At 55.0% G+C, this 27977-nt stretch overlaps 1 protein-coding gene and 1 long non-coding RNA gene across 5 annotated transcripts in view; one reads left to right on the top strand and one right to left on the bottom strand.

Annotated features, from left to right (window-relative positions):
* The window catches only part of LOC137214344 (uncharacterized), a 277455-nt gene extending 276108 nt beyond the window's left edge, over positions 1-1347 (bottom strand). The window contains exon 1 of the long non-coding RNA XR_010938866.1: positions 1269-1347. This is a non-coding gene — a long non-coding RNA (uncharacterized lncRNA). The remainder of the gene's footprint in view (positions 1-1268) is intronic.
* On the top strand, positions 968-27828 carry VSTM2B (V-set and transmembrane domain containing 2B). 4 transcript variants are annotated; one of them, XM_067717917.1, is made up of 6 exons: positions 968-1168; positions 2004-2627; positions 3179-3363; positions 4392-4421; positions 5698-6169; positions 27122-27828. In XM_067717917.1, the coding sequence occupies exons 2-6, from the start codon at positions 2546-2548 to the stop codon at positions 27208-27210; spliced, it is 858 nt and encodes a 285-aa protein (XP_067574018.1). In that variant the 5' UTR covers positions 968-1168; positions 2004-2545; the 3' UTR covers positions 27211-27828. The 4 variants fall into 4 exon arrangements, with proteins under 4 accessions (XP_067574018.1, XP_067574017.1, XP_067574019.1 ...); XM_067717916.1 differs by lacking the exon at positions 968-1168 and adding an exon at positions 1365-1503; XM_067717918.1 differs by lacking the exon at positions 968-1168 and having other exon boundaries at positions 2627-2757.
* The last annotated feature ends 149 nt before the right edge of the window (positions 27829-27977 follow it).

Genomic DNA, 27977 nt, shown 5'->3' with positions numbered 1-27977 from the left:
TTGACTTGGAGCTGGTATCAGGACAGGAGATCGCTGCATCTCCAGGCAGGCCACTGCACAGCAGGCAGCTCTTGCCATCGTAACCCTGCTTGGACTCAGCCCCCAAATGAATCTGCTTTCCTACAATCCCACTGGTGTCCTGAGTCTGTGTAGTACAGTGCAAGTCTGCCCCCTCCCTTTAGAAGTTGAGGACAGCAATGGGGCCCTGCAGGGTTTTACATTAAGCGATCCAAGGGTAGTTTCTAAAGGAAGGTGGAATTATCAAGGGAAAGTCCCCTCTTGGGGTGTGGGGGGGGGGGGAGTTGAAAGGGCAGAAGGCAGCTGGCAACTGCTTCCTTGGGGCACCTGGAGAGAAACTGTAGGAAGAAAAGGAAGTCCCTAGACATTCCTCCCTTCCTAGCCAGAGACCTTGGCTAACAAGGGCTCAATAGATGAGCAACAGTGGTCTGAGTGGGTAGGAATGACTCCTTGGCCCAGATGAGATGCTGAAACCCAGGCCTAGGAGGAGTAAATGGCCCTGCCCAGGGCACCCTGCTGGTAAAGACATAGCTTAGAAAGGGCCTGCGGCTTCTTCCCCCCCCCCCCCCCGCCCCCGCCTCCGCCCCTCCCCACCGTGAGCATCCTGGACCAGGTCAGCTGCTGGTAAGTATTTGCGCAGTCGTTTTCCTTCTCCTTAGCTCTTGGGGAGCCCTCTGGCAGAGCCTCCAGGAAGGTTAGTGAGCAGGGATAGCAGCCTCGTGAATCTGCAGGAGCTCCTCTCACCCCAACCTTAGGTCAGAGCTAAGAGGTTAGAGACCAGGGATAGCGACAGAGATACTGAAATCCACGGACTGGGGTCTCCCTTGAGGAAGGGAAGCAAGAGAGAGCCAAGCCGAGGTGTGGGAGTCGCCCCTACAGCAAGGTGCCCCTCCAAACCACAAGCCCACCCCACGCTTCCCTTTGGGGACCAGACTGCACCCCCGCAGACGGCTGAGGAGGGAGAAGGCTCCGGGTGAAAGCTGTGAGAGGTGCGGGTTGCGGGGGGATGCGAAGCCAGGGGATGGGCTCCGGAACGCGGCTGTGGACCCGACCTTTGCCTCCTGCCTCTTCGGGATACCCCCCTGCACCTGGTAAAGCGAGGGCCGCGACCCGCGAAGAACAAGTGGAGACGCAGGGGTCAGCGAACAAGGTGCAGGAACCCCACCCCCGCCCGGAAACCTCCGGGGCCTTGAGTCGTGCCGGGCGCTCCCCCACCCCACCCCACCCCCGCCGCCTCTGCCGTCACTCACGGCTGCTGCTCTCTGGCTCGCTCTTGCGCTCTCCGCGCCACTGGCACCTGCTCGCCGGGCGCTCTGCGCTCACTTCTCGTTCGCACACTGCAGACTCCCGGCGCTACCGCCGTCACCCAGCCTCGTCCCCGGCCCAGCACAGCGCTCCGCCCTTCTCCCGGGCCCACGGCGCCCACCCACCCGCCATGGCCTGGGCCTGGGACAAAGAGCGGGGCAGCTTATTGCCCAAACCGGGGTAAGAAGTTGAGGGCGGGGGTCTGCGGAGAGGGCCTCGGAACCCGCGGGGCGCAGGGATAAGCGGCTGTCTCCGGCTCTGGAGGCTGGAAAGAAGCAAGGGAGAGTTTTGGTGGGAGGACCCCCAGCCAAAGCGGGTGCGGGGCGCAGCTGCGCTCCAACCAGAGAGACTGTGGTCCCTCCAAGCGACCGGGGTGGGGGGGGCGCTCCGGGGCGGGGGCGGTGCCTGCTGTGGAAGGGGAGAGGAGGGGAGGGGAGGGGAGAGGAGGAGAGGGGAGGGAGAGGAGGAGAGGGGAGAGGAGGGGAGAGGAGGGGAAGGGAGGAGAGGGGAGGAGAGGGGAGGGAAAGGGAGGCGTGATGCAGCGGTGGAGGTGGCACAGTGCCCAGCCACTGACAGCCCCCTCCCTTTCTCTTTCCCCTCCCCCACTCCTGCCTCTCTCCGGCTCTGGGTCGGCCACGCCGGACCCTCTCTCCCCGGCGCTGCGCTGGGTCGGACGCCAGGTCTGCGCGCCGCGGCTGAGCGCCCACTTGCCTTACAGAAAGAGCCGAGGAGGGACCGGCGGAGGCGACAGCGGGAGGGCTGGGCGAGAGCCGGAGGAGGTGGCAGTCGGGAGCCAAACCAGAAGGAAACTGAGAGGCAGAAGCTTACGGCTCCGAGGCGCACACTCTCTTGGCCAGGGATGGGTCCCGGGGCGGCCCAGCCCCTGACCGGCCCGCCCGGCAGAGACTGAATTGCGGGTCCCCATCGGTCCAGTGTATAACCAGAGAGAGGGAGGCACGGACCGATCGCCAGTAGCCTCCCGGCGGGACCTCGCGTTCTGCGCACCCGGAGCAGCGCCCCCAGCCGGAGCCGCGCCGGGCAAGCCGGCGAGGGAGCGGGGCTGATTGGCGGCCGCCGGCGGCCGGGGGAGGGAGCGCCGCGCGGGGCCATGGCAGGCTCGGAGGCGTCCTAGCCCGAGCCCGAGCCGGATCCGAGCCCGAGCTGCCGCCACAGCCGCCTCTCCGCGCCCGCGCTCCCATCGCCGCCGCGCCCCCTGCGGGAGATGGAACAGAGGAACCGGCTCGGTGCCCCCGGATACCTGCCGCCGTTGTTGCTGCACGCCCTGCTGCTGTTCGTGGCCGACGGTGAGCGCGGGAACTTTGCTGCCGCTGGGGGCTCGGGGGTCCTTGCCAGGGCCGCCAGAGCCAGCCTGCCCTTGTCGCCGAGGAGGAGGAGAAAGAGAAGGGGAAGGCTTCACAGTCTCCAGCAATCCCGGTGTGCAGCCCGGGCCCGGCGGGGTAGGGGGTGGAGAGAGGCAAAGGGTCGCCGCATCGCTGGCGCCCGCGCCCGGGTCGTTCGGAGCCGGACGGGGCTCCAACTGCGGACAGGCTGCTTGCGGGGTGCCGGGAGCTGGCGCGCCCCAGCCTGGCTCTGATAGTGCGGCCAGGAGCGGGGAAGAAGCGTAAGCCGCCCCTGCTGCCCCTCGCGATCTGGAGGGAAGCAGCCTGCAGCTGTAGCCGGTCTCCCCTGCGGCCCGGCAGCTGCTCGACCGAACTTTGCCAGCGCCTGGGCCACACTAGTAGCTGGGGGGTGGGAAGCACACGGCCAAGCGAGCCGGGGACCGACCGTCTCTCCTGGGGTTGCCCCAGGCCTCCGCCCCACAGCTGGTCACGCCTCTCTCTTCCCCCGCCCCCAGCTACATTTACTGAAGTCCCCAAAGATGTGACAGTACGGGAGGGAGACGACATCGAAATGCCCTGCGCGTTCCGGGCTAGCGGAGCCACCTCGTATTCGCTGGAGATTCAGTGGTGGTACCTCAAGGAGCCGCCCCGGGAGCTGCTGCACGAGCTGGCGCTTAGCGTGCCCGGCGCCCGGAGCAAGGTAACCGGCCGCCCACGCGGCGCCCGTGCTCACCCGGCTCGTGTCGGGCGGCTGGGGTAACCCAGGCGAGGAAGGCAGGGTGCCGCCCTGTGGTGCAACCCATTTCCTACCCTCCCCATGCCCACAGCACCTTCAACAGCAGCATTTGTTACCCCCAGATCCTGTTAATTCACTTCCTTCGCCGGAAACCTCCCCGAACTCCACGCCTGGCCCCTAAGAAGCCGCACCTCATCCAGTTCGCCTGCTTTTACTGGCTGCGGGCCCAGAGGCTGATGGGTGCTGGGTGTTGAAAGAAGACCCCTTGCTGGGGCCGGGCTTTCCCTGCCCTCTGCCACTTTGAGGTCCCCAGGGCACAGGGCCAAGGAGTTAAGCTCCTCTGGGCTGCGTTCCAGAGGCCGGCAGAGCACGGTGTACAGGTTACCTCCAGCCCCCGCTGGATCAGAGGGACTTCCCCCACTGCCCATCTGCCTCTTAAACCACAGTCTCTAGCACTGGCGCTCTCTCATTCCCTCTCTCTCTCTCTCTCTCTCTCTCTCTCTCTCTCTCTCTCTCTCACACACACACACACACACACACACACACACACACACACACACACCACCTACCTACCCTCTACCCAGAGTCCCACCCTTAGTTACTGCTCACGTCTCCCACTGGGTCCTGTCCAGATACACCAGCCCCTCCATCCAAGGGGTTTAGAGAAACACAGCAGGGAATGAGGATGCTCCTCCGGAGGGAAATTGGCCTTTCTTCCCACCGGGTGGCAATCCAGCCTCCCCTCTTTGGCAGGCAGGTGTGCTAGGGCAGCCCCTCCTTGGCCGGGCGCCATGCTAGCTGCAAGCCCTGATTCCTTCAGGGTAAAACTCCTGAAAATCCTGATGTCCTTCGTGCCCTCAGCTGTGGCTACCTCCCGAGCGGTTTCGAGTCCCAGCCCGCCTGCGGAGGATCCTCCTGCAGGAGGCTCATCTGAGTTCCCTGAGCCTGAAGGCCGACAGCCTAATATCTCTCTCTCCCTCTTTGCATTTTAGGTAACAAATAAGGACGCAACTAAAATCAGCGTAAGTGTTGAGCCCAGCGCGGCCCGCGGGAGACCCCTTCTGGCCGCTTTGCGCCCCGCAGCTTCCTCCCTTTTAGAAAGGCTCAGCGGACGTGCGGTGTAGGGCCCTACTCGCAGCCTTGCACTGTCGGCTGCTTGGCGTGTCGGGGCGCCGTCTGTCACCGGTAGCGGATAGGGTTCTCTTTCGTGTAAATCAAGGGTCCCAGGCCTGAATCTCCTTCCTCCTCTGTACAGTCACCTGTAAAATTCTCCTTCAGTCTCCTTGCCCTAGCTGCGACCGGTGCTTAGGCTTGTGGCCCCCACTCGTGCCCTGCACACACCCGGCGCTCCGCTGCAGCCCTCTCCTCCGCCTGGGTTGCGGGTCGCGGTGCCGGGGTGTTGTGGGCTGGCTTGGGGAGTTGTGATAGGGGGAGGAGTCTTGCCAGTGTTGGGGAGGAGACGTGCCCAAGCTTTCCCAGCTGGAGCGTGGAAGTATCAGGGCCTGGAGACGACCAGGTCTTATGCTCGGTTCAGAGGTGACGGTTCTCTGGGCGCTCGGTGAGGGCTACAAAGCTGTTGCTCCCTGGCGTCTCCACCAGGCGGCAGGGAGATGAGCTTTGTCCGGAGCTTCATGCTGCCGCGGAGAGGCAAGTTCATAAGTAGCAGGGACGGAGCGGGTCGGCAGCAGCCTCTGCATCACCTGCCTCCTTGGGAGGGCGGAGGGTTAGCTGAGAAGGGCTGGAGCCGGGAGCAGGTTATACCTGTTATGCGCACTCTGAGGGCAAGGCGGCTTTCCTACGGACACCACCCCGGTCCACCGGATTCTAGAATTAAGGAACGTTAGTGCGAGTAGATGTGGAGGACCGGACGTAAGGCCATACCTCACAGTGGATGCGGGGCCGAGCCTGAGGTTTCTCCAAGGTGCCAGAGGGAGGAAGAAGGGGTGGGTTCTGCGGCTCTGAAGGGAAAGCTATGGGAAGACGCGAAGGTAGGTTTGTATGAGCAGTGGGTGCAACCTGAGGCACTCCTTTAAGATATGGGGCAGCTGGAGACTCGATGCAATGGGCAGGGCCACCCAGGGTCCACTCAGAGTTGGGAGCTCCATACCACTGGGGAGCCACGGGGGTGAAGGAAACCTGAATCGTGATGATGGGCAGAGCCGGGTCTGAGAAGTGTTGGGGTGCTGTGGCCTGGGAGCGCCCTGCGGGGCTGGGCACAGCTGCACTACGCTGGCCAGGAGCGCGGATTACGGGCCTGCCCATCCCGGCCTCTGACCCCAGCCCCCCGCTCTCTTGCAGACCGTGCGCGTCCAGGGCAATGACATCTCGCACCGGCTGCGGCTGTCGGCCGTGCGGCGTCAGGACGAGGGCGTCTACGAGTGCCGCGTGTCGGACTACGGCGACGACGACACGCAGGAACACAAGGCCCAGGCGCTGCTGCGCGTGCTCTCACGCTTCGCGCCGCCCAACATGCAGGCCGCCGAAGCCGTGTCCCACATTCAGAGCAGCGGCCCGCGTCGCCACGGTCCCGCCAGCGCTGCCAATGCCAACAACGTCGGCGCCGCGGGCCGGGCCACCTCGGAGCCCGGCCATGGCGACAAAAGCCCGCCTCCCGGGAGCCCTACCGCCGCCCCGGGTCCCGGAGTCCCCGAGGCCGCCGCCAACTCCGCGGCCCACGCAGCCGCCACCACTGTCGCGGCCGCGACCGCTGCTTCCTCAGCGTCGCCGCCACCCCGTGAGGCGGTCCTTCTGCGCCAGAGGCACGGCTCGGGTAAGGGCGGCGCCGAGAGGGCGCGCTCGCGCGGGGGTGGCTCTCGCCGGAGGGGCGGTCCAGCTCGGGTAGTTTGCGGATGCAGAGTCTTTGGTGGTTCATCTGGGTGCGCCCGGGAGCGTTTTCCGCAGCCTCGCTTCTGCGCTCTTCCTGCTGTTTTCCTGCCTTCACTGTTGGCCGCTTGGAGCATTCGGGACGTGTGTTTATGAGTGTGCGCGCTGCCCAGCCAGCGACTTCCCGCTACACACGGGCTGGAGGGAGGGGAGCCCTCCTTGCGTTGGGAGAACTGAACCCTGCGGGCTGCCCTCCGACGGCAGTGGGCCTGCTTTTCTCCTGGAACCCTTAGCGCCTAAAGGGTGGGCACTAGCACCCAGTCTAGAGTGAGAGGAGGTGGTTACAACTCAGGTCTGGTAAGTCTGGCTGGTGCCTGACTGGACTGAACAGACATACTTTGTTCAAGCCAACAAGGGTGGCCTGGCTGTGTAGGCTCTGCTCTCCTTGGCTACCTCCAGGCTGGTCCTAGACACAGGCTCTGCTATAACTCACCACTCCAGTCTGCTTTAGGCCCTCGTGGTGGGGGGTTGGGGGTGAGGATGGAGCCCTGCTATTGTTAGAAGGGCACCCAGAGGTTAAGGCCTGCTCTCCTAGGGAGCTGAGAGGGTTGGGGGAAGGGGAAGGGAGTGATGTTGAGAAGGGAGTCAGAGAACAGAGAGTAAGGACAATGGACTGACTGCAGAGCAGGCAGGTCTGGAGAAGGAGGGGCTGCTTAGCAGTGGTGAGGTTTTATGGAGGGTGGAAGGGCCTACTGCCCAATGTGCCCTTCCTCCCAAGGCATCCCCTACTCCCAACTCAAAGATGGGGCCTCAGAAATGAGCTCAGCCCCAGTACTCACTCTCTGTGTCTGACTTTAGGCTCATCACTCCCTCTCAGTTTTGTTTGATGCACAGTCCCATAGAGAGCATCTCTACTGTCCTTGCATCACTGGGAGGCTGGGCTCTGGGACAGTCGTATATAAACCTACTGGGGGGCAGGGAGCACACTGTCATGCCCTACTCTCATGGTTCTTAAAGTACAGACCACCTGCCACCAGCATCAGCACTTTATAAGGATGCAGGCTCCTGGGATCTCCTGCTGAATCCGAGGAGACAGGCATCCTAGCCTCCCTCCCTGGCTGATTCTTAAGCCTTCAGACCCTGCCAGTTGTCTTCCACATCAGTTCAGTTGTTTCTCACGAAGTTATACTCCCTGTGGGAGCTTCTCCATGTGGCTCAGACTGCTGGCTACATCTGGAGGCCTCGTCCCCCTTAGGGTCCACAAGACCTTCCCCCAGACTGTGGGGGAAGGTGGGTCAGCTGGGAACGTGTGGAGGTCCTCTCCCCAAACTCCCCCACCTGTCTTGGAGCTTTCCCTCATATTAGTTTAAGATAATACCAGTTTCTGTGCAAAACCTCAAAATGCCAGAGGCTTAACACAATTCAAATGTATTATTTCTGGTTTACATCACGGGGCGGGGGGGGGGGGGGGGGGAGGAGTGGCTCTGTTCCATGCAGTCATTCAGGGACTCAGGCTGACAGAAATTCTACCATCTTTAAGAGGTGGCTTCCAAGCTCACTCTGGGCATCAACATACAGCCCACAAACAAGGGAAAAGAGAATGGAAGCAGCTCTTCTCAACCCAGTTCCCTGAGCAAACCAAGCCCTAGGGCTCTAAGGCACACATTGCATGTGATGAATTGACTTCTTTCTTATGCATTTAGAATGGATCTAGTTATCTGTCATTCTTGTAAGATTGAGAAAATGGCCACTCAGATCATTTTGGTAGGGCTTAATTCTCTCAGAGAAAAGCTGATATGGGGAATGACAAAGGAAGTTTTTAAAGGCCAGGCCTGGTAAATGTTAATTCCACCCTCATCCATTGGCCAGAACTCAGTCAGATTGTTCAACAGATGCAAGGCAGGCTAGAAAATGTCCTCAGCTTGGCAACTGTTATCCAGCCTCATCTATTCAGGGTGGAAGAAGAGCCTGAATCATGGGGCACGTAGCCATCTCTGACTAGCACACAGTACGTATACTGGAAAAGCGTTTACTCACTTGCAGGGTGACTGGCTTAGCTGATGAAGAAAACACCCTTCTGCCCCATCCCCTTGGGCACTAGCAAGTAAACATGTGTGTCTTGAGCTGGAATATTCCTCTGGGATATCCCCTAGACCATGAGTAGAGCGGCAAAGCAGAGGATTTGGAAGGCCAGGAGCCCAGATATGCATTGTGCCTCCTTCATTTACTGGCTGTGTGACTTTAGGCAAGTGGCTTACCATCTCTGAAAGTACTTCTTTCAGAAATACTTAGTAATCCCTGACCTCAGAGGGAACTCAGAATGGAAATTGCTGTATAAGGCTCATTGTTATCACCAAGGCCATTATCTGCTCTGGCCAAAGAGGAGAGGTTGAGGGAGATGAAGCTGAGTGGCTGGTGGTTGGCAAGCTGTGGAGGGCCTTGAATGCTGAGTGGAGCAACAGGGATCATTAAAGCCTTTGGTCAAGGAAGCGCTATGTGAAAAGAGATCATTCCTGCTTGAATCTCCCTTGCCCCCTGGCCAGAGCCTGACCCCCTGAGCCTAACCAAGGCTGACCTGACTATGCCTGCCATGGCTGGTCAGATGTCCAGTCTCTGGGCTCGACCACAAGGAGGCTCCACGGTAACTCATCGCTATAGCAGGAACCCAACCATGGAAGGTGGCATGGACAGTGCCCTTCTTTCTGGAAGGTCCTCAGGTTAGCCCAGTTCTGATGGCACCTGCCAGCCACAGGACAGCATATTAATGCCCACGTGGATAAGGGCAGCAGCCCAGGCAGGCGACTCCTCTGCCCTCCCTGGAGAAAGCACAGCCAGCTGGGCTCCCACCAGGGCTGACAGGGCAGCGCAACTAGGATAGGGGTCTGGTGGCCCCTAAGGTCTCTGTTGCCCCAAAACCATTGCTAGCTCCTGAACAGGCCAGTAACCATGCAGACATATCTCAGAAAGAACCCCAAATTTCTCTCCATCTCCAGTTTGGAAGGCCAGTAAGGTGGGGCCTTCAGCTGGAAGACCAAAAGGCTTGTAACCTCCACTCTCCAGGTGAGCTCTTGGGAGAATCACTGTGCTGTGGGCCCCTCTGTGTCCCACTCTGGGCATGGAGAAGTGGATTAGAGGACTTCTAATCCACAAACATACCTGAATGGCTTGATGCCAAGGAGGGACCCATACCATCTTAAGTGCCCCATCTCGCCTCACCACTCAAGGCTGCCAAGCCTGTGGGCTGTGGACGGAGTGAAGACTGCAGACTGTGTTATGAGTCACAGCATTAGTAACCTTTCTATAGGGCTGTGTTGTCGAGCAGCGCTTGGGCCTCCCGAGCCTCCCTGGGATGCAGCAGCCCAGCCAATCACTCAGAGCCACCACCAGCGTGAGTCAGAAAGGGAGCTCGAGGCGGTGACCTCAGTCTTGCTCCCCCCGCCCGCTGTCCCCACTCTCCTCACTCCACTCTCAGTTCTTAGCAGCTTAGAGGGGAGGGGACGAGGAAGGACTATTGCCCCTTGGTTACCAGGCAAGGGTGTTTGCAGAGTATAGCAGTGAGGATGCTGGCGAAGCAGATGGCACACTCAAGCAGAGTCATGGAGGAGACGCAGTGAGAGTATTTTTTAAAGGTGTGAACAAGGTTAGGACAGCTAAGGATGAGAACTGGTCCCCAGGGCTAGTAGCACTGAGAGCCACTGGCCTAAAAGGGCCTGAAAGGGGCAAGGGGAGGGAGCAATTAGCAGAACCCAGAGAGGTTAGCTGGACGGAGAGGCCTCCCTGAAAGAGCTGAGGCCTTGGGAGAGGGACACAGCCGACCCACAGTAGCCCAGCAAGAACCTCACTCTTCTCCTGCCCTCCAGTTCCCTGTCAGGGCCTCCCATTGGCCAAACCTTCCTGGGCATGGAGGGTAAGGGTACCAGGTGATGCAGGCTATACAAGCCAGCTTCCAGGGGCTCAAAGCAGAGTGGAGAAAGCCGACGGGTGGATCTGGAGGGACAAAGGGAATAACCCAGCTCTCAAGGGAGGAAGATGAATTCTGCCCCACCCCAACTCCAAGACAAACCCAGAACTGAGTTTCTAATTAAAGAGGTCACATAAGGCCTGGGTTGAGTGGATACACTAGCTGTTTCAGATTGGCAACCTCAGAGTTGGTCCCAGCCCACCTCCCCAGACAATTGTTAAGCAATTGCTCCTGGGAGGAAGTCAGAAGCCCCAGACAACACTGTGTTGCCGTGTTTTTTAAGCAAGCCTCTTTACTAACGCTAGGAAAGGGATGAGGGCACTTACTCAGAGCTTCATACTTTAGCTACCGCACAGCCAGGCCAGAAAAGCCTTCCTGTGCTCCATACATGCCCAATGCAGCCAAATACATATTTGCACTAAAAGTTTATGTGCAAAACTCATTCATTTCACATCTCATTTGTCAAAAGACATTTTGATGTTTGTGCTTAAAAATAACATGGGCTAGATTAACACAGCAGAGCCAGCACAGGAGATTGGGCTCCTTCTTAGCCATGTTCATAAATCTGACTCCTAATTAATCTGAACACTGAAAATATTTCATGAACACTTTGTTGCTGCCTGCCATTTCCAGAAAAAAAAAAGAAAGAAAACAAAACGGTATCTTCCAGATAAACCCTTCTAGCTGGAAAGTTGCCACAGTGAAGCCAAGTGTGGCCTTAATAGAATACAGTTTGCAGCTGAAATGCCTTGTATGTTGGCAAGAGGTTCCCCTCTGCAGGGACCTGGGGATCAGCTCTGTGGCGTGTGAACCTATAATTAGCCTTGGGGCTCCGGCTTCGAGAACAGCCACCATGGCCCCTACAGAGAACCAGCTGGATGTGGCAAACTGCTGCCTGGTGCCCACACAGAGAACTGGCTCTCAATATCTCAATTAATAATGAGAGAAAGACAACCAAGGCCATAGGTGTGACAGCTTTAGAGAAACTGTTACTGCTGGGAGCCATCAAGAGGAGCATCCTTGGGTGTGGCCATGGCAACCGTAAACCATGACCGAAGGGGACTGTGGATAAGGTGAAGGCACTTACTCTCGACCCATGCCCCTGGTGGATGACAAAGCTGGCGGAAACAATGCCAGTGTGACCAGGGAGAATCTCCTTGCAGTGGGAAGGGTCTCCAGCTAGGCCAGCAAGCCAGGCGGCAGTCACCTGGTCTTCCCATCTCCCTAGGCCCACAAGGACCTGAAAACCATCACCTTAAATAAACAATCCACCCTTCCCTCAAGCTCTGATGTGACACAAGGATTATAATTAAAGAGAAAATAAATCTGGCAAAAATCGTCCCAGAGAAGAGAAAGTGAGGCTGTCTGAGCATCCTGAAAGAGAAAATTAAAGGATTTCATAAAGGAAATGGCTGAGCCTCACAGCTGACAGGAGGCACCCACATCAGTGGCAAACGTGTGTGATTATCAACTACATGGTGTCCCCTCCCTCGTCTGCCAGTCCCATGGTTGCCATGAGCAGGAACCAGTGATTGCAGTCACAGACTCAGCTCAGAGCATCAAGGGCACCCGTGGAACTCCAGGACAAAGCTGTCTGTGTCAGTGGAAGTCCCGAGGGAGGATAGCCCCAATCCAGCTGAGGCAATCAGAGGAGGCCTCCTGTAGGCAGTGTGTGATTTCAGGCTTGAAAGAGGCTCCTGGGGCTTTGTCCTCCTGCTTAGGTCAGTCCTGGGGAAGTTTCTGGAGGCCTCTCTTTTCCTCCCCACTCTGTGCCCCATGGATTGAGAAAGTCACACCAAATGGAAGGGCCTTTGTCCATCACCGAGCAGTCAGTCGGCTCACTGTGCGGCTGTTCTCTCAGCATCAGGGAGACCCCAAATTAAGGACGAAACAGCTGCACTAAGGATTGTAATAATGATAAATAATACTTGCCTTTCACTGAGTACTTAGTGTATGCCACACACACATCTCACTGATGTCCCCCCTTTCTGCAGTTCCCCATGACTCTTTCTGCCCCACTTCATCCAACAGTCCCCTCCCCAGAGCCCAGACCCTTTCTTCAGCCAGGGTGGCAGCCCCCTGGGAAGGGCGGAGAGCCAGGCTTTCTAAGTGTCACCGGGAGCCGAACCCAACAAGAAGCTTCTCATTAAATATGCCAGGCACACATTTTAAAAGCTCTGAATATTAAGGATTCCCCAAGCATCCACGGGAATAAGTGAGGTCAAGAGCTTTTGTAATATGATATTGATTACTTCTGCCCCATGTGGACAGAGGCAAGGGCTCGGCTGTGGGCTAAACCTCTAAGCTTTATGGCAGATGCCAACTTGGTTTTAAGACACCTTTGCGGCACAAGGAAAAAAAAAGTCTCATCTTTTCTATTCCCCCATGCTTTGCTGACGGATACTAGGCATCTCTTGGAAACTCCAAAGCAGTGAGAAGCTTCATTTTGTCTTATGTAAGGGCTGCAGGAGAGTTTAAGATTACAAGCAAACAGGCCCAGCACCTACAACTGCTGATCCCTACCTCTTCCTTATGAAGGATGACAAACCTCCTCCCCTGGGATGTAGCTTCTGGGGGAAACAGCCTGCTTGGTGGTGGTTTTGGTGTTCTCAGGGAAGGTGTGCTATAAATACAACATGGATTACCCAGTTCGGCCTCCTCTGGGTTAGGGTTTAGCTGCCATTGAACAGAGAGCCGTGCAAGCGGCTGCAAGGGGTGCTGAGCAGCAGCGAGGGTGTGAGGCCGACCGGGACCTCACTTGGGCCCCCTCTCACGCCACCCCCTCCATGAGACAGCCCTTGAGGGGCAGGCCTTGTGAAGCCTTGTCCCTGCATCTGCAATCCTGGGTGAGGCTATTTCTGGAAAGTACTGGTTGTTCCATTCCATCCTTACCACCCCCCAGGCTGAAATATCAAAGCTACTCTGGACTGGCTTCTGGTCTTTGTGGTTCAAGGAGAGTGTTTTGGGGGACCCCACCATTCACCCACTCAACCACGCCCTCAAGCTCTGCTCCGTCCATCTCAGAAGTGACCACCCTTCCAGAGGGCTACTCATGTGTGAAGGCCAGCTGTGAACAGGGCACCTCCCGAGTGCACCCAGCTGGACACCCAGCACTGTTAAGGGGGGAGACCATGGTCAGTCAGGGCCTAGACAAGATCTCTTAAAGGAGCTGCCCATGATGGTGGAAAAAACAAAACAAACCTGAGAGAGGCTGACAACAGTTCAGGAGAAAGTGTTACCACTTTTCCAACCACTTAATTCTTCCTCTGCATCTCACACATTCAGCTAGCTGTTCAGCTAGCTGGCTAGTAGGCAGGCCAGGGTTTGAATGCCACCCAATCTCCCTATTTCTGGGACTTACAGAGCTCCAGCCACCCAGAAGTCACAGTACATGCCTCATTCTCTCACCCTTCGTAAGTACTGTGCTTCTCATTTTCCACATGAGTCCAGCTGCTTGCATTCGAATCCTTGATCCAACGCTTCCTGCCTCCCACAAGCAAGTTCTCACGCCTGTTATCATCTGGATGGCACCAGTGACCGGTGCCAGAAGGCGAGGGGCGGGATCAGAGGAGATAATCCACAGAAAGAGTGGAGCTCAGCACAGGGCCTGGCACCTAGAAAATGCTCAGTAGATGCTGATCTTATTATCAGCGTTATTCGTGGGAATGGCACTGACTGGCCAGGGTCGTTTCATGAGGCCTAGGGGCTCCGATCTTGAGACTTCGCTCTGAGACGTGTCTCCCTCCATGCACTGTGCATGTCATGGGGCTAAAGGAGAGGAGCTGATGGAGCTTCAGAACAGAAAATGCCCTCAGATTGCCAGTGGCTCAGTGAGATGCTATTTTTGTCCTTTCTCCCTCCGTGCCATTTGGAGGGGGGAGGAAAGGAAATGGGGCTGATGCCACGTCCTCATCCTTGTGTGGTGGCGGCTATTTTGCATGAGTCAGGAGCTCCTTGGTGAGCAAGGACAGGTTCACTATGGTTCCTCGTGTCCCACCTGCACATTGCACCATCACATCTGTGCACCTGGACCCCTAGTGACGGTCAAGCAGCCAAAGAGCCTCCAGGGCCGGCCTAAGTGGAGAGGAGGTGCCCAGTGTCCTCCTCACTGGGACTCTTAGCATACGAGATGGAACCACTTGTGTGGGGAGGCCGGCTGCCCCGCAGGGATGGGCGTGTCAAGTGATGGGGCTCGGGCCACTGTTGCCGGCTCAAGCCTGCACTGTCTTCCACCACGTGCTCTTGCATTTTGTCTTTCATATCCATACCTGCCTGGATCCCTTCGCTGTGGCTCACTGAGCCTGATGACTGCCAGTGAAGGTGCTGCTTGGCACCCAGGGACCAATGGGGAGAGGGTAGGATGAAGAGCGGGCTGCATGCAGAACCAGGAGGCCAGGACCCCTTCAGGCCCCACATGAGGCTCATCAAGAAGGAGGTCTGCCTGCCTTTAACGGATGGATATAGCCAAAGGTCCAGAGCCCCTCCCTCTGCTGCCACACACCCCCCCCACACACACACACCGCTGCCTTCGGCTCTCCTCAGGAAGGTCTTGGTTTTCTTTAAGCCAGGAAAGCCCAGCTGCAAGGTCAGTCCCCTTACAATGACACTTATTACAATTGATTATCACACAAATGCCGCTTAGCCCAGAGAAAAGATCCTTAATAAACCCCCGGGGAGATGGAGCTGACATAGTTCCAGGGCTCATTCTGAGCTGGGGTAGGGGTTCCTAGCTAACTATATCTGGTCTGGCTAGGGCCAAGGGGTGGGGGCTGCCCAGGGCATCAGATAGACCCCACTTCTGCCTCAGGGAGGAGCTGATGGCAAGGCCTGACAAAGAGTTACTATGACTAAGGCAGAGAGAGCAAGAAGGGGTGCAGGGGGAAATTAAAGTCAAGAGTAGTTCAGGGGTTAAACCCCACAGAGATGGAGGCTTTGGCTTTTGGCAATGGATGGGGAGCAAGTGGCTGGCAGGGCATGATGCTTTTTGAAATGACACCCTAGCTGCAGTTGTGGAGAATGGAGAGGTAGCAGCAGAGTGGATGTGGGGAGAGCACTTTAGAGCCAGTGATCCAGCCAAGAGATGGCAGGGCTGGGACTAAACGTTTGGATGGATGAGTGACGGGATGGATGGATGGGTAGCAAAATAAGTATCTGATGAGTGAGTGAAGGGAAGGATGTGTGACTGGATGACTGAGGTTGGGGGTGGGTGGGAGGAAGGATGAATGGACATGTGGATGGGTAGATGGATGGAAGGAATGTGTGGGAAAAGGGTGTAACTGGGTGGATGGATGGGTAAGTGGGGGATAGAAAGAAGGATGAGTGGATATGTGCATGAAACACGGATGGGAAGTTGAGTGCATGCGGCATGCAAGATGGGCCTTGCAGGAGGAGTGGGGCTGGGGCTGCAGACGTGCCTAGGGTTCACATTCCCCACACCTGCACTCTGCACACTCAGTCCACGTCCTCCAGGAAGGGGAGGCCACAAGGAGAAAGGTCCCAGGTGGTGGCATGGCACAGACTGACTAGGCCCAGAATTTCATGCCAGGTCATGCTTCTGCCTGCTGTCCCAGGCCACAGAAAGGACGGGTAGAGCAAGGGGACACAGCCAGTCCCCAGCCTGCCCCAGATCCCCGAATCCCTCAATCTTCAGAAGATACCTCTGTCACGTGCTGTTGAGGGGCAGGAGCAGGGGACCCCTCCTTCTGCTGGACACTGGGCACTCTGGTGGATGTAGCCTGGCCAAGACTTGATGACTATTGCACATGTAAAAGTTAATATAGATATATTTTTTCAAGCATTTAAAAAATCAAATCTCCAGGTGGGCAGATGAATAACTGTAGTCACGTTAAAGACTAATGTAACAAAAAATACACAAGGCAATAATTCATAATGCATTCTATTCTACAGAGTCATATTTTAATGTGTGACATATCCTGGGCAGCTCCTCTGTGCTAATTTTTTTTTTTTTTTTTTTTTTTGTGGTACGCAGGCCTCTCACTGCTGTGGCCTCTCCCTCTGCGGAGCACAGGCTCTGGACCCGCAGGCTCAGCAGCCATGGCTCACGGGCCCAGCCGCTCTGCGGCACATGGGATCCTCCTGGACCAGGGCACGAACCCGTGTCCCCTGCATAGGCAGGCGGACTCTCAACCACTGTGCCACCAGGGAAGCCCACATGTTATAGAATTTTCAGAGCACTATCCCTGGGTAATTAAAATGTGTTAACCTTTTCAGTTAAATTGTTTCTGAAGAAAAGTCCTCAGTGTGAAACAGAAAGAAATATCCAGGTGTCACCGAGGTGGAATCTAGAGGAAGGAACTGCTGTTGTGTCCTTGCTGTGCTGGCCTCAGGGACCTGCAGCCCTTCTCCCCTAGCCTTGAGCTTCCAGTCTGTCATTCCTGCTTTTTCTTGGCCAGGCCCAGCTCCACTGAGTGGGACAAGGGAGACTGAGGCCTGGACCCACACAAAGAGAAGCCTGCACTGAGCAGGCATTAACTGAGTGTTCACTGTTTGCCTGACCTGGGGAATTTGGGGCACACTCTGCCTCAAGGGACATAAAGGCTATGGAGGGGACAAGTGGGATTTAAACAGGGCTGCAATGCTCCAAAGAGGGGAAGGGACCACTCACTTGAAGCCCTGACAGGTCTCCCTTTCCCCATCTGTGTAATGGGCACCCCAGCACTCCAGCATCTACAAGTCCATGAGTTTTAGGTCTGGAAGGGGCCCTGGAGAGTCTCTAATGAGTGGTTCTCAAACTTTGTTCCTTGGAACCCTGGGCCGCCAGCCCTACCTCCAGCTTCAACCAGAGCAGTTCTGCCTCTAATTTTTTTTTGGGGGGGGGGGGTTGTATGGGTTTTTTTCCACACCGCCCGGCATGTGGGATCTTAATTCCTCAACCAGGGATCGAGCCCACACCCCCTGCACTGGAAGCACAGAGTCTTAATCACTGGACCGCCAGGGAAGTTCCCCCTCTAATGGTTTTAAATATTGGGGTTCCACGCAGCATTTAGCTTGAAAAAGGAGTTCCACTGCTTTAAAAGATTTTAAAACAACTGAGTTAGACCAAATATTTATATATATATATATACATGCAAATATATAAATATATAAATTATACAAAATATACAAATACATTTTTATATTTTTATGTATATAAATTTTTTTCTCCTAAGGGAAAAATTTGAAGTGGTTTATAAAGCTGCACGTGGCATAATAGAACAAAAATTATTTAATGAAGAAATTGGAATAAAGGGAAAATGGTGAAATTCATTTGAGAAAAGGTAGACAAAGAGATGTGTGTACACAGTCTTGGGCAGTTGAAAGGTCAGATAGCGATGGGCCTCCAGCCCCAGAGTGTATTTGGAGATACAGCTTGTGTTTAAGATGACAAACATGAAGCATCTGGCCGATGCCTGGCGCACATCATGCCTGCTTAGGCTGCTGGGGGCGTCTAAGAAAGACTCCCATTCATTCGTTCAACAAATACATTGTGAGCACTGCAGGTGTGGGCAGGGTGCTAGGTGATGATGGGTTTACCCACTGGCAGAGGAGACAGGGGAGACAAGTCCCGGCAGGATTGAAGCTGCTTCCCTGAATTTGCAATTCAAAATGATCATTCACCACAGGACTTGGCAAAAAGAGGACTCTACCCCTGTCTTTAGATTTACAGTCTAAAGACAAGTAAACCGCAGTGGCTGCCCAAACACAGCCCAGCGTAAATGTGACTTGCTCCGGAGCCCATGGGACAAAGGGAGCCTCCAGCAGGGCCAATCCAGCAGGGCCAAGGAGGACGTGGTGTCTGAGGGAGCCCCATGGAGGGGAGGGGCAGGTGGTGAATGAGAGGACGGGGGTAAGCAGTGTGGAAGGATGCTGGACCCGGAAGGGAGAAGTAAGGGTGCAGGGGGGCTGAGGAGGGGCCCAGTGAGGAATTAGGTCTTCAGCCTAGATGAAGCCTCTAGGGGTTTAGCAGGCCGGGGGTATGATGTGTACTTTGCATTTTAAAAGGGCACTCTGGCCTCTGGCTAGGCAGTTGCCTGGCTAGTTGGGTTAGTGGCTGTGGAGAGCCCAGTCAGGAGTACTGCCCGGCCAACCTGAGCGCTGATGTGGTAAGAGGGAGGGTTAAAGGACCAGGGCAGGAGTGGGCCTGGGGCAATGTGGGTCAGGGCTGAGAAGCCGACAGATTAAGAGCTGTCTTGGAGGTCACCTTGTGGGTGTCTCTGGGCTGAGCTGCAGAGGATGGGTGGGTTCTGGGCAGGAGGGAACAGGAAAGGGCTGTCAGCACCAACAAAGACCTGGGGGGGCAGGAAAGTGAGGGCACGTGTGGTCTCTGTGCAGCAGCCCAGTTTGCCTGGGTCTTGGGGCACCTGAGGCAAGTGTGGAGGCAGGTGAGGCAGACCTTTCCCCGAGGGTAAGGTCAGGAAGGTGTCCTGGACTTGATTCGAAAATACCAGGGAGTAAACTAGAGATAACTCCTCTACTGCCTACCAGCTGTGCAACCTTAGGTAAGTCACTTTACCTCTCTGTCTCACCTGTGGAAGGGCATAGTGGTTCCTACCTCCCAAAGCCTCCTGAGAGGGTTAAAAGAAAGAATTCTCTCAGGACCAAGAACAAAGAACCACAGGCCTATTTGCATCCCGCAGCCTCAAAGTTTAAAGAATATGAATGGGCAGGTGGGAGATCCTCCCCTGAAAACGAGGCTCAGAACTGAGAGAGACCCCCCCACCATCCCTGCCTGGGAAGTACCCTGATACTGTGGTCGGGGCTGCCCTGGCCCTGCAGACACCAGCCGCCTAACCGTAGGGAAAGGCCTGTTAACCATTTTCATTAAGTGGCACCATTAAAGGATCATCTGGGGCAAGACTTCATTTCAAAGAAATTAAGAAGCTGGAAAGGAGCTAGCAACAAAGTTGACCACATTAAAAAGCCATTATAAATGTTAAAATCCAAAAAAAAAATCTCATTCCCATGCTCTCTCCCTTAGAAGCAGCCTGGAGCTGTGGTCTAGCCGAGGCACTGTGGGAAGAAGAGTTCTGGCTCTTCACCCCTGAGAGTTGGTGTGTGTGGTGGTTACGTGTGTGGACAGAAGCCAGATTGTCTGGGTTCATGTCCCAGATCTGCCATTGATTTTAGTGTGGCCTTGGTAGGGCTGCTAGATTTAGCAAATAAAAATATAGGACACCGGTTAAATTTGAATTTCAGATAAACAGTCAATAGTGTTTTAGTATAAATATGTCCCATGCAATATTTGGGATAAATATATACTTAAATTATCAGTTGTTTATCTGAAATTCAAATTTAACTGGGCATCCTGTACTTTATCTATCAACCCTAGGCTTTGGGCAAGTCAGTTTACCTCTCTGGATCTCAGCTTTCCCATCTGTAAAATAGGGATAAAATAGTAATTCCTGCAGTAAAGAGAATGGGATTTCAAATAACGTGCTTGCCACGGTGCCTGGCCCCAGCAGGAGCTAGCCAGGTTTGCTATCATTATCCTGAAAGTGCTTGGCTTGGTCTACTTGAGCCCCGGATGTGGGTGGGGCTGCTTGCTGGGGGCAGAGGAGGGGAGGAGGCCTGGGGCCAGCCCTCTGGCACCTGTGGTTCCACCATGGCTGGAGAGGTAGGACATGTGAGGAAGCCGTTTATGGGGCTGGGGGAGAAGGGGACACGGGCAAGGGCCATATGAACACAGACATTCATTTGTGCCAAGCCCTCTGTGTCTGGGTGCTCAGAAAGGGCTGCCTGGAGGAGGCGCACTTGTTCCAGGCTTAAGGTACAGGTCAGACCCAGACAGAGAAAAAGGAGGACTCAGTGGTTCTGCAGGGTGAGCCTGGAGTGCACTCGAGGTGCTGGCAGGGAACAGTGGATCAGAGCGCATGACTGGTGGCAGAGGAGCAGTGAGGGTGAGGTTGCTGGGGAGGATTACGAAGCAGCCCCAGCAGTGGCACTGACATGGTAGCACTTTCTCCTGAGGGCAGAGAGAACCCATTGAAGATTTGCCCCTTAGGGATAGTTATCCAGGTGCGTCAGAAGGTGGGAAATAGGCACGGGGTGGCGGTTGAGGCAGGAAAACACTTTAAGAGGTCACTGCTGCACTAGGGCCATGGCAGGGGAGAGGGCACAGTGAGGCGTGGCTAAAATAGGCGCGACCCCTGTGTCTGCCCCCTTTCAGCCCGGGAGCACTCAGGCTCCTCCCACTGCCTAGACAAGGAGGCTGCCCGTGGGCATCACTCCCAGTAGGCATGCTGTCACCCACCAGGAGGACAGCTTGTTCTCAAACCCAGGAGCCAGCTGCCTAAGGCTGGGGTAGGACAGGCCAGCAGAGCAGGGTCAACACAGGACTGAGGGACCCACATCTCATCCCTTCTCTTGCATCTCCACATCCCACACTTCCAATTTCCTTTAAAACCCAAGGCCATTTGTTGCTCCTAGTTTTTGCCCTAGTTACCAGCGCACATTAATCTTATGGCAGAAATTAATTCTGTCCAATTCCATTAGTGCTTGATTATTCCTTGCTGACTCCCTTTGAATAAATATCCATGAAGAGGCTTAAATTAAAACATCAACAACGGAAGTAGCCTCTTCCAAGGTGGCATCTTCCCACCCAGCTGCAGCTGGGCCACCTGGCCTAACCAGCACAGCGTGCAGGGGAGGGCAGAGAGCCAGAGTAGGATGGGTGCAGGTGGCCATCAGGAAGCCAGGAATGTCAGGGCAAGGAGGGCTAGCTCCCCATCATCACACAGTGGTGTAGGTTTGAAGTCGGCTTGAAAGCCAGGCCCCCTGGATCCCACACCAGAGCTGGCTCCGAGGTTGCAAACTCAGTCAGCCACAAAGGGCCAAGTGTGGGGGATGGAGGTGAGTGAGGCGGGTTGGGAAGGGAGGCCTGACTGCACAGGGGGCCAGGGAGGTAACTGGAAGCCTCCCTGTGCCCAGCTGAGGGTCAGGAGAGAGCAGTGAGAAGGAGATTCCTGCAGAGAAGACAGCTGCTGGTCGTGTAGCTTGGTGACTAAGCAGGCCCAGAGCTGCTGTGTCTTGGGCCTTTCCAGTAGACATTCGGATCTGTGCTTTTAGGTAGAAGTCTCCCACATTTTACATGTTGGATTATAATTTACAGTTTTTAGAGCTCTGTGTGCACCAAGTCAGACCCTTCTGCAGTCCGGATTGAATCGTCAAGTGGCGACTTGGTGCCTTTCTGTTGCCCCTGGGCTCTGTGACCTTACGCATCTCCCCTGCAGATAATGGCATGGTGCTAACCGTAGCCAAGATGACTCCTAAGAGCTCTCTCTGTTCTACTCCACAAGCCCCTGCAAAGCACAGAGAGACTCCTTGTACCCTGGCCCCAGGAAGCTCCAAGGGGAGCCTTCCTCTTTGGCTGGGCTTGGCCACCACCACACTCACAGCGTGGGTCCAGGATGGAGCTGGGTCAGGGCTGAGGGTGCAGGGCCAGTGATGGGAACAAGGTGTAAGAGCTGGTCTCTACCCAACTGCCCCAGGCAGACAAACCGTGGTTTCCATGATAAGCGAATGTCCAAGTCCAGCCCATAAAGGCCAGCCAAGCTCAGACTGTTGCCACTTGGGAGGTGTCCATCTTCTCTCATTCTCAGATGGCAGCAAAGGGGGAAAGGAATAGAATCCAACATCCACGCTGAAAGAACCTCATCCAGGGCACTCCATCCACTTGGTTTTCTAACTTTTTTAGCCAAAAAGCACTTATTCAAAAGACATGTCATGACAGCACAAAATGCTGAATGGACATAAGTGGGCTTGCTCTTCTTGACACAGAGGAGGGGTCTGTCCTCCAGACCCTCATCATAGTCCTGATGTTAGGATATCCATGCTTACCGGTGGAGTGGCTTTGTCCTCTGAGACTGGACTAGTTCTCTTCTGGCTACCTGTACTCAACATGGGAATATTCCAGTGCAGCGCTGGAGGGGGCAAGGGCAAACCCACAGAGTGAACCTCCAAATTTGCTTAGGTCGTAAGAGCAGAATCAGCCCATTAGCCATTCCTGCATGTGGAACCAGACCTCAGATGTATCTTAGTTTTACTTATTCTTCTCAAACCTGAAATAAATTTTTAGTTTTTAAGCTATAGCCAAAACAAACAAAACAAAAAAATACAGCCTTTGGGCAACACCAGACTCTGAGGGGCACTGTTTGCAAACTCCTGACCCAGATTGGCCCCTTGGCTGCAGCTCCCAGGCCTGCAGTGGGGAAGCGGAGAGGCTGCAGCTCTCTCTATCCACAGCCTGCATGACAGGTGCTGCAGACCACAGCCGGGACAGAAGTTACCCTTGAGACCAAGAGAACCATCCGTGATCCTAGAAGCGTGGGCTGGGCAGGTGGAGGGAGGGCAGTGTCTGTCCTGGCTAGCCATCCTCACTGGTCAGCTGGGGAGCAGCCCACCACGATTCTGATGCCTGCAGAGTGCAAGTGGTCCCCTCCGTGCCTTCAGGCCTGTAGGAGTCCAGCTACCACCTCTGCATCCCCCCAGGAACCAGACTCACAGGCTTGGCCTCCAGACAATGTGGGCAAAGTGCGGATCCCAGAGGGTGTCTGGAGCCAAGCCTCCTCCTTCACTTTCATCACTAGGTGATAAACGGCCCCAGAGGTTCCCTGTTGTTTTCTAACATGGTCTTTGGAGTTTTGCCATTGCTGGGTAAATAGAGAAGCAGGATTTTCCAGTGGAAGCTGCTTGGACTGGCACCTTTGCTGTGCCCATGGGTCTGGGTGAGCCCACATTTTTGGGAGATCCTTTTAAATGGCTCTGGCGTGAGTCTTATCCCACTCACCATCCACATGATAAAAGTTTATTTTCGCAGAGCAGCTTTGATTTCTTTAAGAATGATTAACAACATGGTGATATTTGTTTCATATAAAGAGTGAATCAGCTACTACTCCATCAGATGCTTCCCTCACCTCTCAAGCAGACTGATTTTCCAGCTTAACCGTGACATAAGCAAGCTTCTGTGTGTTGTAGAGCTGTCCCCGGTACGCCTTAGGAAATGGGGAAATAGATAGATTGTTAGCAACCAGTCATCACAGCAGCCTCCACGTCCTCGGGAACACCAGGAACACAGACCTCTCCGTGCCGCATGATAAAAGAGGCCAAGATAGGAGGTCCTGCCTCAACTGAGGCGCCAAAGGCACCCTCCTGGCCCCTGCCCTGGAGGGTCGAGGTGAGCCCTGACAGCAGTGGGCAGTCCTAGCTTGCTCCAGGAAACAGTGAGAACAGGGACTAGGGCAGCAGACGCTGAGGGGTCGGGGGGGAACAGCCAGGTACTAGACAACTGTCAGTGGCCCTCCAAGTGGATAGTATGTGGGGAGGGGGACAGTGGGCTGCCAGACTCCTGCATTCTAACCCATTCTGATGTGGAGACCCCTCTTCCTCCAGGAGCAGCCTGGAAGCCAGTCTTCCTTGGTCTGCCCTGGCTCATTTGGGTATCCGATGGGTGATGTAGCAAGAGGTTCCAAAACCTGAGTCCTCCTTTGCCCTGAGGTCCAGGCATGTCGGTCCGTCTTGAAAACAAATGCTTGGGGAGATAGTTTCCCCTGCTTATTCTATCTTGGAAAATGTTTCTCTTAAAAGGAGGACAGGGCTTCCCTGGTGGCGCAGTGGTTGAGAGTCTGCCTGCCGATGCAGGGGACGCAGGTTCGTGCCCCGGTCCGGGAAGATCCCACATGCCGCGGAGCGGCTGGGCCCGTGAGCCATGGCTGCTGAGCCTGCGCGTCCGGAGCCTGTGCTCCACAACAGGAGAAGCCACAACAGTGAGAGGCCCGCGTACCACAAAAAAAAAAAAAAAAGGAGGACAACCCTCAAAACTGGTTCTTCTCCAACACTTTTCAGAAAAGGAACTGTGTTGCCCGTTTCATTGACATTTTATTCACTTCCAGACTGTTTGAGGCCCTTTTGTTTACATGATTGTATCTATCAATGAGCTTTTGTTGTGTAACACGAGACCTAAAACTTGGTGGCTTTGGTGTGACACCACAGTCATCTGTTTAGGTCATGATTCTGCGGGTCAGCTGGATGTTTCTCCTGCAGGTGTCTGTCAGGCTCATTCATGCATCTGTGGTCATCTGCCCTTTCATTTGGGGGCTGGTTGGTCTAGAGGGACCTCTGCTAGGATATCTCCTAGCTCTTACCCTGCAGCAAGCCAGCCCAGTCTTCTTCACATGGCAGTGGGTGCCAAGAGCCACAGAGAAAGGGCAAGCCTCAGTGCACTTTTCAAGCCTTTGCTTGTTTCACATTTGATACTATTCATTGGCCAAAGCAAGTCCTGTGTCCAGCCCCAGCGTGAGTGTGCAAGGGCACTATCATAGAGTGTGGACACTGGGGGCAAGTAGATGAGGGAGGATGGGGCATTTGTAGCCATTTTTGAAGTCTGCCACTACGATCTTGCTAATCTGGACCCCAGCCTGGTGAGACATGCCCTGCACATACTCGTTTCCTGGAGCCATGCATATGCACATCCCCATTTTATGGAGTGTGCCACAGGACCCAGAGAGGTGAAGGGTTTTGCCCAGGTCACACAGCAACCTGGACTGGAAGCTGTCCTGGTGCCAGCCCACTGCCCCATACCACCTCCCTTAGTCCCCTGTATGGTGATGCTGGGTCAGAGAGAGGATGAAGTACCACCCAGGAGCCAAACCTAGCTCCCCCCACCCCCAGACATCCACCAGCAGAGACACTGAAGACCCTGGTGTCCACCCTCCCCAGATATTGGCCTCTGGGAGCCACCAGTCCCATCCTCCAAGCCCCAGCTGCTCCCCCCTTGGCCCAGCACAGTGGCAGACTGGTTGTTTCAATCCAGGGTCTTTTAAAAGTCTCGTGCAATTTTTAAAAATTTTAAATGTGAGTAGGTGAGACTGTAATAGTGGAAAAGACAAGTCAACAGTATTTGGAGGCAAATTAAAATTTCTCCTCCCTTTTCCTGTGCCCATCGTTCTGCAGTGTTCACCTTGCCTGGCTCGCAGCCCATTTGCCATGCCTCCTGCCCCTGAGTGCCTTGAGGATCTGGAGTTCTATTGCACACACACATCTGCTTTTAAATGCCTCACGTGCTTGTTTCTGTCTCGCCTGCATGGGCCTGAGTGTCAGGGTTTGCAGGAGCAAAAAGATCGGCACCAGGAGATGTGGAAGCCGGTGGGCCCGGTCTGGCCACATGAGCCCTGTGTGCCCAGGAGCCAGTGCTCTGCTGGCTACATCCCTGTTTCCATGCATCTGAGCCTCGGTGAATCCACCCAGGCATCTGGCCATCCATCAACTAGTCCGTCACTGCATCCACCCTCGTCCTTCCCAGAGACACGGGCAATGAAGAACAGCAAAAGAAGACCCAAGTCTTTGGAGTGACCACACCGTGGTCCTCCCCAGTGACAGATGGCAACAGGCAGGATGTCAACTCGGGCCAAGCTGCATGGAGGGCCAGGAGTGACGACTGTGTGAAAAATTAATACCCCAAGGGAAGGTTAGCACGTTTGGATTCTCCAGTCCTTGTGCTTCTCAGTGGGGGCTCAGAACTATGTGCAGAAATGATTGACCTTGGATAAGACAGGCACGGTGGATGGTCTATGCCCTCTTTTATTTCAGATCTTCAAACACAACCCTTGTTTTTTGAAAATGAACAGATGGAATCCTGGCATCTCAAGCCAGAATGGTCCTGGATCATTTGTCCAACCCCCTCCTTGTACAGAGGGGAGACTGGGGGGCAGGACACAAGAATGATTTGGGATTGAGGGAAACACCTTGGATAGAAAAGACAAATGGCTCTTCCACCTGGAAAGGGGAGGAAGTTGTGGGTTCAGGCCCAGCCTTGTCAGGGAAGCCACAAATCTGGCCAGCCTGGCAGCAGCTCCTGCAGGTGGCTAAGTGGAAGAGGCCACAACCTCTGTACCATCTGCTTGGCACAGGCAAGGGCCTCCTGTGTCTCTCCTCCCAGGTACGGAGCTCCAGCCCAGCTGGCTAGGTGGGGTGAAGGGAGGACAGGCCTCCATATGTTGCAGGTGAGCAGGGTGGGGCTGGAAACTGCTTCCATGGATGCAGCCCGATCCTATGCAAGTTAGTAGTGATGTCCCCAGGGTTTGGGCAGTACCGGGGCGTGCACGGTGCTTCTACACTGGCTCCTCTCGGTAACCCTGGAGGGAGCATCCCACTCCCGGGTGAGAAGCCTGGAGTTCATGGGTAGGCTTTCGCCCAGTTACACAGGAGGCCTTGCAACCAGATGAAGACCTTATGACAGACAGATGGGGAGCTGAGCAGGCAGCCCAGGTGAGGAGGAGGAAGGCACGGTGTTACCATCCCAGGAGTGGGCCAGAGGCTTGGGTTGGAGGCCACACTGAAGGAGCAGATGGGAGTGACCTCCCAACAGGACAGTGCTTGGGTCACTCCTGGGGGGCCCTGGCCCACCCACCTCCACCAGCCAGTGATTGCTGAGCACCCCACTGTGACCCCAAGGGCTGGACTGACAGTTTGTGGAAAGGACTCATGCACAGACATCAGGATGCCTCAAGCGGGATGTTTGTGAATGCAAAACTGTGCAGTTCAGGCAGGAGTTGGAGGGGCTGGAGTTGCGTGCAAGCGCGGAGTCTCTCTGGAGGAGTGGGGAGCTGGGCCTTGAACACGGAGGCCACTTTGCGGCGTAGTCTTGCGGGTGGGGGCGGAGAGGGAGCATATCGTCCTATTCAACTAAAATAACGTTTGAATTTTGGATCTACTATCTAGCGCACGCCCTTCAGGCAGGGGCACCCCTGTGTCTGACCACGGTCAGCTCCTGTGCGGTCGGTAAATAGGAAGCGAGCGCAGAGCAGCTGCGTGCCAGCTGAGTACCAGCTGGGTGCTGACATCAAGAGCCCAGCCGGGGGAGGGCTCATCCTCTCCCATCTGTGCATAGGCCACTGGGTTCTGGTGAATCAGGTGTTAGCCCTGTCCCTCTCTCGTCCCCTGCAGGCACCGGCCCTAACTACGCCGCAGACCCACTCCTGTCCCTGCTCCTGTTAGCTGTACATAAGTTCCTCCGCCTGCTGGTGGGCCCCTGACAGACTCGCCGTCCTGCGCTCCTGAGTGGGCCCGCGTGGCTGCCCAGTCCCTGGGTGAGGACTGCGTCGCCAGACAGACGCAGACAGACTCAGAGAAGCATGACCAAGTCCACGTGGAAAATAAATAAATCATATTTTGGGGGAAGTTACACAAATGTAGACCACCTAAAATAATGCATCTAGTTTCCAAATAAGATGGAGTTTGGACCATGCAGTATGCATGGGATCAATGATTTCTCTATTTTAATGTATTTTTCTTTTCTAAACTTTTCCTCCAAGTCTTCATTTTGCACGAACTGTTGAGCAGTTATCTTTAGGATACTATGTAAAAATGTTGGGTTAAAGCCTTTCTGACAAAGCAAAATATTTTTAGTAGATTATTGTGTTTAGGAAATTTTTAATTTACTTTTTCCTTTGGGGGCTTTTCTCTTTTTTTATTAAAGTAAATTATTTCTTTTGAGACATTTTGATTAAAAAAGATACATCTTATCATAATTAAAATTCACTGTCAATAATATTTATTTTTAAATAAAGATTGGAAACAAGGTCAGACACTTGTTTATAAACTGTATTGTATAATGCTGAATAACAGTTGAATAAAAAACAACTTTGAAATAACCTTTCTACAGACATGTATGAATGTTAAGCCTTGGTGCCCAAAGCAGCCCGAATGCTGAACGCCATGACCTCATGGTTTCTGATGCCAGCTGCACCCTCGGCTGGCTGTGGCCCAGCCTGGAGGACAGCTCAGGGCACCCGGCCAAGGC

Source organism: Pseudorca crassidens, chromosome 20 (genome assembly GCF_039906515.1).
Source record: "Pseudorca crassidens isolate mPseCra1 chromosome 20, mPseCra1.hap1, whole genome shotgun sequence".
In the NCBI taxonomy this organism is placed as follows: Eukaryota; Metazoa; Chordata; class Mammalia; order Artiodactyla; family Delphinidae; genus Pseudorca; species Pseudorca crassidens.
The sequence above is the reverse complement of the archived record's forward strand: the minus strand, read 5'-3'. Positions and strand labels throughout refer to the sequence as shown.